We start from the raw sequence: 14,035 nt of genomic DNA, 5'->3' as shown, positions 1-14,035 counted from the left end.
ATAGTGACAAAGCCTCATTGCTGCCTACCGCAAAGCCTTGCACTTCCTTGCTTATCAGAAAACTCCGTACAGACAGCACCCGTAGTCGGGATCGAACCCGGGTCTCTGACGCTGCAAGCGCTGTGAGGCAGCAACTCTACCGTTGCGCCACCCTTGCAGTGGTGTTTTGTTGCATGATCGGTGCGAACACTACTGAGTGTGACACTGTTGAATGTGTCACACTATTGATTGCACTGTTTTTTGTTTTATATATATTTTTTATTATGAGGAAAGTTTATTTTTGAAATTTAAAAAAAAATAAAATTCTCTGAACTGTTCCCGATGAGTCAACATCCTTAACAACTGGAGCAACAATGATCACACAATACCAGATGCACTCTCATCAGTTAATGGAAAACGAATGAAATAGTTAACATTACTTTTCCTGGTATAGTTGTACAACCAGATAAATACTACCAATCTATTCAGGAGCACGAATTACACATTATAACACGGTCGACAACAGGTTATTTCAAAATTCTACTTAGAAAGTGACTAATAAATGGCACACATTCCCTCTGCATTGGAAGAGCCAAATTAGACTGTTCGAAGTAAGTAGAATAGTTTCGGATCCAAACAGTTTCTGTTGGTTTCCTCCGGGTGCTCTGGTTTCCTCCCATTTCCCAAAGACATGCGGGCTTGCAGGTTAATTGACTTCCTTAAATTGCCTCGAGAGTAGGGTGTGGATACAGAAGTGAGATAACAGGGAACTAATGTGAACAGGTGATCAATGGTTGGCTTGGACTCTGTGGGCCAAAGGGCCTGTTTCCAAGCTACTTCTTTCAATTTTTTTAATTCATCAGTTCCTCTTTATTCATATCTTCTGTTACTTCTTCAAAGAACTTCAATAAATTGCTTAAACCAGAAACTCTCATAAAACTTTGCTGACTCTGCCTGATTATATTGATGTTAAAGAATTGATCAGGCCGATCTGTGGCAAATAACACTCACTCAACACAACCAGAAACCTTAATCCAACCCCCTACACCTGAAATCCAAGGGCAGAATGACCACGAGTCCCCCACCATCAACACCCCAGCATTCACCGGAGACCAGAAGCCCAAACCGATCGCTCACTGTGACGGTTCAGAAGACGGTTGCTCTGTCACCACAAAGTCTACTCCAAACCTCGATACCATCCAACACAAGTCCGCCAGCTAGTCTGGCACTGCGGCCATCATCTAATCATTCGTTCCCTCCGCAACCGGTGAACCGAACTCGCTGCGTAGACCATCAACAAACTGTCCAACAGTCACCCCTAGATGACTTCAACGGCACCTCCTGAACACACGGATGGAGTCACTTGAAAGGGCAACGATAACATGAACAATGTTGCCCCGATGCTGGGGAACGGCATGGTGGCACAGTGGTAGAGTTGCTGCCAGAGACCCGGGTTCCATCCCCACCACGGATGCTGTCTGTACGGAGTTTGTACGTTCTCCCTGCGTGGTGTTCCTCCGGGTGCTCCGGATTCCTCCCGCACTCCAAAGACGTGCAGCCTGTAGGTTAGTCGGTTTTGGTAAAAATTATAATTTGTCCTAGTGTGTGGCAGAGTGCTAGTGTACCGGTCAGTGTGGACTCAGTGGGCCAAAGGGCCTGTTTCCTTGCTGTCTCTAAAGTAAAGTCTAAAGTCTAAACAAGGAAACATCACCATTTGTAGTTAATCTTAACCCTAACTCTCAAGACCCAGGGTCCCGACCCAAAATGCTGCCTTATCCATTTCCTCCACAGATGCCGCCTGACCCACTGAGTTCTCCCAGCACTTTGTACTTTGCGCATGTCTTCCCTGCTGATCAAACTGATCATGGTTGATCTGTCTCAGGCCTCATCTTTTCCTCAGTACTGGTTAGCCCTTAAGTCCCATCTTGTAAGCATTTATCTACCTCACCAATCAGTAATTATCAATAGTCAGTAATTAACAGCTTTGAGTCAACAACTGGGGTAAACAGATATTTACTTTACACTTTACCAAAACCCTTCTCAGTTTTAGAGGCCTTTGTTAGGTAGGTTAATCCCACATTGCCGTTGTGCCATCCAGAGAATTAGTTCCCAAGGCCAAAAGATTGGCTTGGCCACAGAAGAATGGGCCGAATGGCACCTGTAACTTCTGACGAAGAAACCAATGCTTCAGGTGTTAACACTCCAGTGTGCAAACCTTCTTCAAATGGACCCAGGAACATTTTGTGACTTAATCCATAAATCAATCCTTTGATCCAATGATCAGATTCCACAACGTGCTGAGGCAAGTCCACAATAAAACATCTTTAATTTTTTTTCAAATTTGTACCTATGATGTCTAAAAAATGTGTTTAGAGCATGAAAGTTCTGCATAGCAACCTGATCTTCGCAGTCAAACGAGAACTGAAACAGGTCCACTCATCACCAAAGCTTTGCAAGAGCAGTACAGATCGAGAAGCCCGACATAAGAAGATAGACACAAACTGCTGGAGTAACTCAACGGGACAGACAGCACCTCTGGATAGAAGGAATGGGTGATGGTTCAGGTCGAGAACCTTCTTCAGACTTGCAGACCTCTTGTCGTAGAGAGGCGGAGAACCTCTCCAAAGTAGGCATACCATGAGGAGATTTCACAGTGGAGCTGTGGGAAGGAACTGCAGATGCTGGTTGTCCTGCATTACAGAGCTGAGAGAAAACCAGGACTGCTTGATACTTTCCAGAACTCAGTTATAGAAAGTCTGCAGAGTTTCTTTCATATTGTTAATCAAAGCTCGACCCTTGGTTCATCCCGTTACTACATGATTATCTGAGGTCTGGGCGGGTAACTCTGAACCTGCATGTAATGCACAGCTCTAGTGTTCAGTCACAAAGCTCTGGAGGGTAAGGTCATCGTCATCAGAGTCACTGGATTTCCCAGTCAAGGTTTCCTTAAAATCTCGTAGCCGCTTTGGCCTCAGCTTTTTCCTCATCTTTCTTTCTTCCTCGGGCAGCAGAGACGAAATGCAGATCAGTTCTGTGCCGTTCCTCTGATTAACTCTGTAGTTGTGCCTTTGGGCGGACAGCTTGGTGCAGAGGACGATGGTGCAGATGACAAAAATGGTGCAGACCCCCGCCAGGAACGCAATGACTATCAGGCACTGAGTCACGAGGCTAATTTTCTTGGTCACCACTTGAGCGGTCATATGACTTCTGGTGGTGACTTTGGCGGCGGCGGGAATGGTTGCCCTCGGTTTGCCACTGGATGTTACCGCTGTACTGGCAGCGGTCGTTGGACGGGCGACCAGAGTTTGCTTCTTGGTGGAAGTCATCCCGCTAGATGGAGGAGGTTGGGTTTTCCCCATTACACCTGGAGCGAGGAAGCCACCGGCCTCCGACGTATTGGTGGTTGGAGTAGAGAATGATGTGACCTCAGTCGTGGTGATGTCAGTTTCGGACTCATTGGTCCCCACGTCCAGTCCAGGAGTGGTGGATGATTCCGTCAGGTTAGTGGTGGCCGGCTGAGAAGAACTGTTTTCTTGGGTTGTTTGGGACAGATACCCTTCGGTGGAGTGGACCCCTACTGTTGAAACGGTTGTTCTGGAAGTGAGTTGGTCAGTACTTCCAGTTGTATCGTCAATGTGCGCAGTGGTTGGGAACTGAGACGACACAGTTGCTGAGCTCCCTCTGATGTTTTCGGAGTGGGTGCTGGGGCTTGGGGTGACTGCAGTGGACGTTGGCTCAGGTGGACGAGAATTCTCGAATGTTTTCCATGTGGTTTGTTGTTCCGGCACATCGGCACTAGTTGCAACAGAAGTTGAGTCAGATAACTGTGTGGTTTCACTCGTGCTGTGTGGCCCGGTGACACTTTCTACAGGAGACTTTGGTGCAGTTGACTCAGATTTCTCCAATGTGCTTTGTGGCGTGGCGGAGCTTGTGTCAGCAGAGGTTGAAGTAGGGAACTCTGGAGCCTCACTTGTGTCTTGTCCCATTACAGCCAGACTGGATACAACAACAAGCAACACAGGAAGACTGTGCCGTATCACCGGCATGTCTGCAAGCAGCTGTTCCTAAAAGAAACCACAAACATTCAGCAAAGTTAAACCTACACGAGTAGCGCACTTGCTCTTATTTCTCTTTGTAACACATGGTGTACAACTAGTTTCTATGTGGAATCCAGGTAAGCAGGTTTTAATTTTTAGTTTTAGTTTTAGAGACACTTCATGGAAACAGGCCCTTCAGCCCACCCCATTCATTTCATTAAAGATAGACACAAAATGCTGAAGTAACTCAGCGGTACAGAGAAGGTTCACCAGATTGATTCCTGGGATGGCAGGACTTTCATATGAAGAAAGACCGGATAGACTCGGCTTGTACTCGCTGGAATTTAGAAGATTGAGGGGCGATCTTATAGAAACCTACAAAATTCTTAAGGGGTTGGACAGGCTAGATGCAGGAAGATTGTTCCCAATGTTCGGGAAGTCCAGAACAAGGGGTCACAGTTTAAGGATAAGGGGGAAGTCTTTTAGGACTGAGATGAGAACGTTTTTTTTCACACAGAGAGTGGTGAATCTGTGAAATTCTCTGCCACAGAAGGTAGTTGAGGCCAGTTCATTGGCTATATTTAAGAGGGAGTTAGATGTGGCCCTTGTGGCTAAAGGGATCAGGGGGTATGGAGAGAAGGCAGGTACAGGTTACTGAGCTGGATGATCAGCCATGATCATATTGAATGGCGGTGCAGGCTCGAAGGGCCGAATGGCCTACTCCTGCACCTATTTTCTATGTTTCTATGACAGGCAGCATCTCCGGAGAGAAGGAATGGGTGATGTTTCGGGTCGAGACCCTTCTTCGTTTCATGAATCTAATTTTGTTTAGTTTAGAGATTTAGTTTAGAAATACAGCGTGGAAACAGGTCCTTCGGCCCACAGAGTCATTTTATTCATCTAATTTTGTTTAGTTTAGTTTCGTTTAGAAATACGATGTCTTTTATTGTCAAAGATTCGAGCGTATAACTTTAAGGTGAAGGGTGCAAAGTTTAAAGGAGATGCGTGCAGTAAGTTTTTTCTCCATGGGGGGGTGGTGGGTTCCAGGCACCTGATGCTGGGGATGGTGGTAGAGGCAGGTACAAAAGTGGGATTTAAGATGCTTTTAGATGGGCATGTGTATATGCAGGGAATGGAGGGGTATGGATCTTGTAGAGGCAGTGGAGATTAGTTCAGCTTGGCATCATGATCGGCACAGACATTATGGGGCAAAGTGCAGTACTGTTCTTTGTTCTATGTAAACATTGTAGTTGTACCTGTCTCCACCACTTCCTGTCACGACAACTAGACACATCACCTAATAATCAACACATGAGCTGAACGTTGTTAGAATTAGTTCGACGGTCTTTTCTCCCTTAAAACCAAATGGCAGATTTTTCTGAACATTCAACTTCCAATATACCTTTCATTACATTAATCTAATTTTGTTTAGTTTAGAGATACAGCATGGAAACAGGCCCCTCACCCGCTGAGTCCACGCCGACCTTCGTTCACACACACACACTGGTTCTATCCCACACACTGGGGGCAATTTACAGAAGCCAATTAACCTACAGACCTGTACATCTTTGGAATGTGGTAGGAAATTGGAGCACATGGAGGTTTTCATGTTTTGTGTTTCAACGTCCTCATGTGTAGCCTAATTTTAAGTAGAGTTTATTTGAATAATTCAACATTTATTGATCAACTGCATATTCGCTGAAGGATCTGGATTTCCCTTCCTCCACTGATTTAGTATCACAGTAATTGGTAGTCGGGGCGGCACAGTGGTGCAGTGCTAGAGTTGCCAACATGCAGCTCCAAAGAACAAGGTTCGATCCTGACCACGGGTGATGTCTGTATGGCGTTTGTACATTCCCCCTATGACCATGTGGGTTTTCTCTGGGTGCTCCGGTTTCCTCCCACATTCCAAAGACGAACAGGTTTGAAGGTTAATTGGCTTCAGTAAATTGTAAATAGCCCCTAGCGTGTCGGATAGTACTGATGCGTGGGGTGATCGTTGGTCGGCACAAACTCAGTGAGCTGAAGGGCCTGTTTCCGCACTGTATCTCTAAAGTCTAAAGGCCCACCGAGTTGGCGTGGACTTGGTGGGCCAAAGAGCCTGTTTCCACATTGTATCTCTAAAATAATGTAAAGTAAACAATTCTTGCCGACGCTTTGTAGTATCAAACACTTAATTAAAGGTGAAGTTGTAGCCACCGATATGTTTGACTTTTGCAGAGAACAGTGTTGCAAGATTTCCTGTTTAGTCAACAAAACCACAAGATATAGCACAGCGCCTCCCATCTTTCATCATCCTTCACATACTATTGTCAAAAGAATAAAAGTAAGCACACATGATTTTTTATTTCAAGCTGCTTTCATTTTTATTTACTTTCACTTCAAGTTATATTTTGAGGAAACCTCCTCTGATCAAAAAACAGCGAAATTGTGGTGTCTGCAACTAGGAGCGTTGGCCCATAGAGTCCAGATGAAAAAAGTCAAAGAACTATCCTTCAGGAGGTTGTTGATGAAATGGTGTTCATAAGTTCATAAGTTCTCGAAGCAGAATTAGACCATTTGGCCCATCAAGTCTATTCTGCCATTCAAACATGGCTGATCTATCTTTTCCCCTCAACCCCATTCTCCTGCCTTTTCCCCATAATCCCTGACACCCGTACTAATCAAGAATCTGTCACTCCACCTTAAAAATACCTAATGACTTGGCCTCCATAGCCGTCTGTGGCAATGAATTCCACAGATTCACTGCCCTCTGACTAGAGAAACTTCTCCTCTTCTCCTTTCTAACGATACATCCTTTTATTCTGAGGTTATGTCCTCTTGTCCTAGACTCTCCCACTGGTGGAAAGATCATCTCCACATTCACTTTATCCAGGCCTTTCACTATTCAGTAAACCATTAAACGGAGAGAAGGTCGTGGAAAGTTGAGGGCTTTAGGGTGGAAATTCATGAAAGTGCTTCTTAACTTGATGCCAACATACTGGGCTGAAAGGTCATGGGGAAATGATCAAAATAAGAGAAAAGGAGTTCAGGGCTGGAGATGAGATTTTAGGTGTAGTGAGATTACAGAGATAGGAATAGATGAGGCCATGAAAGAATTGAAACATTTTAAAATTATCCTGTTGTGAACTTCATTGCCTAATGGCAAGGGGATAATCTGTGACTCCTAAAACATCCAAGCAAAATTTATAATGCCATGCAATTGATTGTTTTAGAAGTGCAGGCACGCCCCGACTTAGGTAAGGCCTACCTTACAGTTGAACCCTTACGTAAGTCAGATTTTAGGTCAGAATCACTGGCTCTGGGTCTGTACTCAGTGAGAGTATTAACTGTCTCAGCAGCTTCCAGCTTCACCTGACTATGGGTGATGTTTGTACTGAGTTTGCACGTTCTCCTTGTGACCGCGTGGGTTTTCTCCGGGTGCTCCGGTTTCCTCCCACACTCCAAAGACGTGCAGGTTTGTAGGTTAACTGGCTTCTGTAAAAATTGTCCTTAGTGTGTGGCGTAGAACTAGTGTATGGGTGATCGCTGGTCAGCATGGACTCGGTGGGTCGTAGGGCCTGTTTCCACGCTGTATCTCTAAACTTTAAAAAAACTAAAGTCGAAGGACTGCAACTTAGTGGCAGAATAATGGCCCAATGTGACTGTGGAGCACCTAATGACAAGTGATACATTTATGAAAGTATGTTTTTGTGTGTTGTCTATGTGCCTGTGACGCTGTTACAAGCAAGATTTTAATTTTACCTGTACTTTCCCATATATGTACATACGTGTAATAAATCTGACTTATTCTGTATATTTCCTGTGAATGTTTTTGCCATTGTTTCTTTTTGGGTCACGCCCTGATACCAAATTATGTTACGACTTTTTTATATTGTCCCTTAGAACTCTGAACCACAAATATTTATCTCAGGCAGATCACTGCCATTTGTGTTTCAAAAGCTACCTTCTTTCAGTCGCAGGGAGGCAAACATGGGCAGATGCTGAAAATCCGAAGTGAAAACTAAATGGAAATGGAAATGGATGACTTGAAATGTTAATTCTGTTTCCCTAGTGACTGACATTTCATGATGACAAAGAAGGAAGCTTTTCTGGCCCATCAGATGCATGCTGGCTCATAACACTCACTCTGAAGAAGGGTCCTGACCTGAAACATCGCCTGTCCATGCCCTCCAGGAATGCCCCCAGTGTGTAGAACAGAACCAGTGTATGGGTGATCAATGGTAAGTGTGGACGGTGGGCCGAAGGGCCTGTTTCCACGCTGTATCTTTGAACTAAATTAAACTTGTGAGTAGGGAGTGTGTGTGAAAGTGGGATAACATTGAACCAGTGTGAACGGGTTGTCCTGGACTTGGTGGGCTGAAGGGCCTACTTCCACTCTGTATCTTCAAAAACTAAAAAACTAAAATTCCAAGTTGCCCTGAACTAAGAGTTCCCCAACCTTGTTACAGGCAATGAAAAGATTTAAGGGTTTTTTTTCCCCCTCATAGCTCATAATGGACCAGATGAGGTTTGCAGATATCCAGTAAAATTCATGGCCATGATTACTGGTATTAGCTTTTTGATTGATTGAATTGATTGATTGAAAGATCCAGCATAGAAACGGGTTCACAGAGTCCACGCCGACCTTCGATCGTCCATTACACTTGTTCTATGTTATCCCACTTTCTCAACCACACTCTGGGGTTAAGGAAAGAGCATTCACGTCGCGGCCCTGTTTCCACCAATCTTTCCACCACCACGCACTGGAGGCACCAGAAGCGCAAGACACCATTGCATGCAGATGCCGAGAAGTGTGTTCAGCTCGGGCTGAACATTTTCCAATCTTGTGATGTGGACTCGATAAGAAGAACCACTCTCTGCACACTAAGGGGGAATTTACAGAGGCTAACTAACCTACAAACCTGCATGCCTTTGGAATGTGGGAGGAAACCAGAGCACCCAGTGGAACCCTACCAAGTCACAGGGACTAGCTAGGATGGGGCATCTCAGATTCATAAGGCTATAGAATCATACAGTGTGGAAACAGGCCCTTTGGCCCAACTTACCCACACTGATCAACATGCCCCAACTACACTGGTCCCACCTGCCTGCGTTTTGCCCACATCCCTTTCTTATCGATGTACTGACCAAATGTTGTTATAGTACCTGGTTTAACTACTGCTTCTGGCAGCTCGTTTCATATACCCACCACCTTCTGTGTGAAAATGTTGCCCCTCAGGGTCCTATTGAACCTTAGGAACCTGACCTCACCTTAACCTATGTCATCTGGTTTTCGATTCTCCTACTCTGGGTAAAAGTTCGTTGGCATGGACAAGTTGGGCAGAAGGACCTGTTTCCGTGCTGTATAAATCTAAGGCCTGCTGAGTGTCACCATTTTCCGTTCTATCTCAGATTTATAGCATCCGTGGTTTTTGTTTGAAGTTCCTGTATGACAGTCAAGATTTAGACTCTTAAACTTTAGAGATGCAGCACGGAAACAGGCCCTTTGGCCCACCGAATCCGTACCGACCAGCCATCATCCCGTACACTAACATTATCCTACACAATAGGGACAAATTACAATTTTACAATTCGGTACAATTTTACCAAACATAATTAATCTACAAAAAACCTGCTTGTCTTTGGAGTGTGGGAGGAAAGCGGAGTACCCGGAGAAAACCCACGCAGGTCATGGGGAGAACGTCCAAACGTCCGTACAGGCAAGCACCCGTAGTCAGGATCGAACCTGGGTCTCTTGCGCTGTGAGGCAGCAACTCCACCAATGTGCCACTGTGCTGCCCTTATTCCAACTACCCGTTCCAATTCCAACGGATTGAGGAGTGGCAGATGGTGTTTATTGTGGCCTTTCACTTCGCAATGCCATGTATCTAAGACAGCTTTCTTCCCAAGCCTCGAGCACCAAACATCTGTTCAGCCGGCATGGCCGAAGTGCCCAGAGCCATAACTGTCACACCCTGATTGTCTTGGGCTCAGCTACACCCAGACACTCCCAAAGCATGGACTGGGAATAGTTGGGCACAACATTTACACCAGGGTTCTCATTTAGAACAACTAGTGCAGTGAAGACTGTCCAAATACGCTTCACACAGAATGCTGGCAACCAGAAAACTCTTCCTTCTCATTAATTGGGATGGATTTCAATCCAGATTTTGGAAACGAAAATATATTGAATTGAATTGAATATATATATATAAAGTCATCAGTCCCCACCTTTCAAGTACTTTTGAGGTCTCTCTGCCTACAACAACATATTTCTAAGAATGTGATGCATTATGTCGTTGCATCAAGTTATATGTCAAGTCATTTACAGAATTTGACAAGGCTCAGAGGGGTATGGTCCAAATGCGGGCAGGTGGGGCTAGTGTAGATGGTGTATATTGGTCGGCATTGGAAAGTTAGGCCGAAGGGGCTGTTTCCGTACTGTATTACTCCAGGATTCTGGCCTTTTTGAATAGGATATCATTTGCATTTGCAAACTTCATTTTCATTAAGTCTGAGCAACTTCAGGTGTCTGAGCTTTGTCCACTGGCTCCTTTTATGAATTCACGGTCACACCACACTGTCCCACTAACCCACCCTCCCCGCCCCCCTCTGCACCCCTTCACCCACTGGGAGGACAGAACCTCTTGCGTTTTTTAAACGAAAGAGGTTTGGGGCACAACCATTCACCACAGGAATGAATTACAAGCTTATTGATAGATCACTGGATCTGAATGAAAGATCTCAACAAAACTTTATACTGTAGACACAAGGGAGTGCAGAAGCTGGTTCACAAGAAAAGACCCAAAGTGCTGGAGGAACTCAACGGGTCAGACAACATCTCTGGAGGACATGGGTAGGCGACAATTTCCGCCAACCAACTGTTAGTTCGTTGGCTCCAGCTATCATGTTGTTAATCTACAAGGAACATGACTGAGGTCAGAATGAAGGGGAAGCGTTTTAAATTTATGGCAGAGTAAAAAAAGTTGGAAATCTAAGATCCATTCTGAGAACAACATTCAAATGCAAGATCTTTATTTCACCGACAAACTGATGAAATTTTAGGTCATTAGCCGCAAATGGTTTAAAATTAAACAAGGTTTAATAAATTTAAAGAAGTTTAATTTGTCTTCTCTTCAACAAAGATGATAAATGTGTTGTTTAAAGAATCAAAATACACAGCAGTTGAAAGCTTACCTGTGTAACACCAGGAGCTTTTTAGAAAATGTTCAAATTCAAATCTAACATTGAAGAGTGCAAAGAGGAATAATGGGAAAATAACTTACTGTGCTGATGTGCAGTCAGTTAAAGGAACCTCTTTCCAATGGCGATAGAGCAATGAACCGTCGTACAACCCTGCCACTCGATTGCGATACTGCCAGTTGATAATGTTTCTTATAGGTTATGAGATAGAAATTGTTTTGGTTGAAGGCACACGGAGTCTGTCTTTTACCCGCGGAAAGCTACCGCAAGACTTCATGCCCCATTTACTTTCAGCTTCAACTGCTCGGCGGAAGAGCAGGAAGTGTGTGAGAACGTGCCTGGGACAGAAGTTGAGGTTTCATGAGTCAGTTGTGACAATGGTACACAAACGCTTGGTTTCCGACCCTTCTGTTAAGCACTGATTATGGGACCATAGGACTTCGCACTGGGCTTCGTTGGAACGGTTCATGCGGCCAGAGTAAGAATGGGATGGAGAATTATGTGATGGGCAACTAGAAACTCAGGGTTACCTATTTTATCTGAGTGTAGTGACTAAGGTACTCTGCCTGAGTCACTCTCTTGAGTCACAGGGAGTCATAGTCATACAGCATGAAAACAGGCCCTTCGGCCCAACTTACCCTTGCCGACCAACATGCCCCATCTACACTAATTCCACCTGCCTGTGTTTGGCCCATATCCCTCTAAACCTAGCCTATCCATGTACCTGTCAGAAAGTTTCTTAAATGTCGTGATAGTACCTGTTTCCAATGGTTACCCGATCTGCCTTGGGTTTCTTTAACATAAAGCAGATGACATGCTTCAAACGAAACACGTTGGCAAATGTTTTGTCCTTATCTGAAGGAGGCCATGGGTGGTTGGAGGTGTAAGGTAAAAGAGACAGGTGTTGCATTTCCTGTGGTTGCACAGGAAGTAGCACGAGGACAAAAGGTGTTGATGGAGATGAACGAGGAAATTAGGGAGTTATGGATGAAACAGCTCCTTGCTGAAGTAGGAGAAAGATGTGTCTCGAGGTGGCAACACTTTAAAGTTGACAGAAAGTGTCTGTTAAATGTGGATAGAAAAGGTGTGGTAGAGGAGGTCACAGAAATCCTATCCTTGCTTTTGGTTGATGTGGTTGGGTGGAGAAGTATGGGAAACAAAACTGGCTCATATGGAATCTTGGGTGGCACAGTGGCACTGTTGTAGAGTTGCTGCTTTACAGCGCCAGAGACCCAGGTTCAATTCTGACTACGGTTGCTGTCTTGACAGAGTTTGTACCCTCTCCTTTTGACTGTGTGAGCTTTCACTGGGCGCTCTGGTTCCAAAGATGTGCAGGTTTATAGGTTAATTGGCTTCTGTAAAATTCTCCCCCGAATGTGTAGGATAGAACTAGTGTGCGAGGTAATCGATGGTCAGCGCGGACTCGGTGGGCTGAAGGGCCTATTTCCACGCTGTATCTCGAAACTAAACTAAGAATTCAAAGGTCTCATAAATTCTCCAAGACATTCCAGCCTGCTCACAGATGAGTTTCCAGCATCCATTACCAGTGCACAGATTCCCAGTGATCACATCATCTCTTCCAAGCCTCCTATGATTTTCCGTTTCCTATTTCTCTATTCTTGGTTCCTCACCCCATCATAGCTGACGGGGCTGTGAGTCTACTCTATTTCCCATGCTGCTGGTCTCATCCACTCTCCCCTCAACGATAAGCCTCATCTTCCATCCCACCAGCCTCCACATTCAATCAACTCCTTCCTGGAGGTGCTGACACGTCTTCTCACTTCGAACTCCACCTCTTTTGGGTTTTCCATTATTGCTCCTGAGCACTTTTTTTGTTCATGTTTATGTTCATAAGTTCTAGCAGCAGAATTAGGCCATTTGGCCCATCAAGTCTACTCAGCTATTCAATCATAGCTTTCCCTCTTAACCCCATTCTCCTACCTTCTCCCCATAAGCCTGGACACCCGTACTAATCAAATGTTCTGCGTCAGAATACACAACCACCATTGCACATTGTTGCTTTGCATTTTGTTATTTTTATTGTGGACTTATTGTATTTTCTTTTTTACTCTCTGTACTTCACGCAAATTTGAAATTTCATTGCATCGTGGCAGATACGACAATGCACTAATCCGATCTGATAATCTGAGGAGTGTCTCAGGTCTTGTTATTTGAAGACATGGTCTGATTCTTTTGCTGAGGAGTTGCAAACGTAATTGAACCTGTATGATTATGGACAGGCATCCCCCGTTCCTGACCTATGGTGGAAGGAAGGTCATTGAAGAAACTGATGTAGATAGTTGGGCCTAGGACACTTCCCCAGAGAACTTCCCCACGGCGGCACGGTGGCGCAGCGGTAGAGTTGCTGCCTTACAGCGAATGCAGCGCCGGAAACTCAGGTTCGATCCTGACTACGGGCGCCGTCTGTACGGAGTTTGTACGTTCTCCCCGTGACCTGCGTGGGTTTTTTACGAGATCTTCGGTTTCCTCCCACACTCCAAAGACGTACAGGTATGTAGGTTAATTGACTGGGTAAATGTAAAAATTGTCCCTAGTGTGTGTAGGATAGTGTTAGTGTGCGGAGATCGCTGGGCGGCGGGACTCGGTGGGCCGAAGGGCCTGTTTCCGCACTGTATCTTTAAAAAAAACAAAAACAAAAACTCCGAGGTCTGGGATGATTAATCTCCGACAAAGCAGCATGGTGACACAGCGGTAGAGTTGCTGCCTTACAGCGCCAGAGACCCGGGTGTGATCCTGACTACAGGTGCTTGTCTGTACGGGGTTTGTACGTTCTCCCCGTGACCTGCGTGGGTTTCCTCCCACACTCCAAAGAC

General features: G+C 45.1%; 1 protein-coding gene across 1 annotated transcript; it reads right to left on the bottom strand.

Annotated features, from left to right (window-relative positions):
- Positions 1–312: 312 nt before the first annotated feature.
- On the bottom strand, positions 313–11,472 carry LOC144605714 (uncharacterized). Its single transcript, XM_078421222.1, has 2 exons — positions 11,285–11,472; positions 313–4,043 (listed from the first exon to the last, which is right to left on the bottom strand). The coding sequence occupies exon 2, from the start codon at positions 4,023–4,025 to the stop codon at positions 2,850–2,852; it is 1,176 nt and encodes a 391-aa protein (XP_078277348.1). The 5' UTR covers positions 4,026–4,043; positions 11,285–11,472; the 3' UTR covers positions 313–2,849.
- Between the last annotated feature and the right edge of the window lie 2,563 nt (positions 11,473–14,035).

This window comes from Rhinoraja longicauda, chromosome 25, assembly GCF_053455715.1.
Source record: "Rhinoraja longicauda isolate Sanriku21f chromosome 25, sRhiLon1.1, whole genome shotgun sequence".
Lineage (NCBI taxonomy): Eukaryota > Metazoa > Chordata > Chondrichthyes > Rajiformes > Arhynchobatidae > Rhinoraja > Rhinoraja longicauda.
This window is presented reverse-complemented; position numbering and strand designations above follow the sequence as displayed.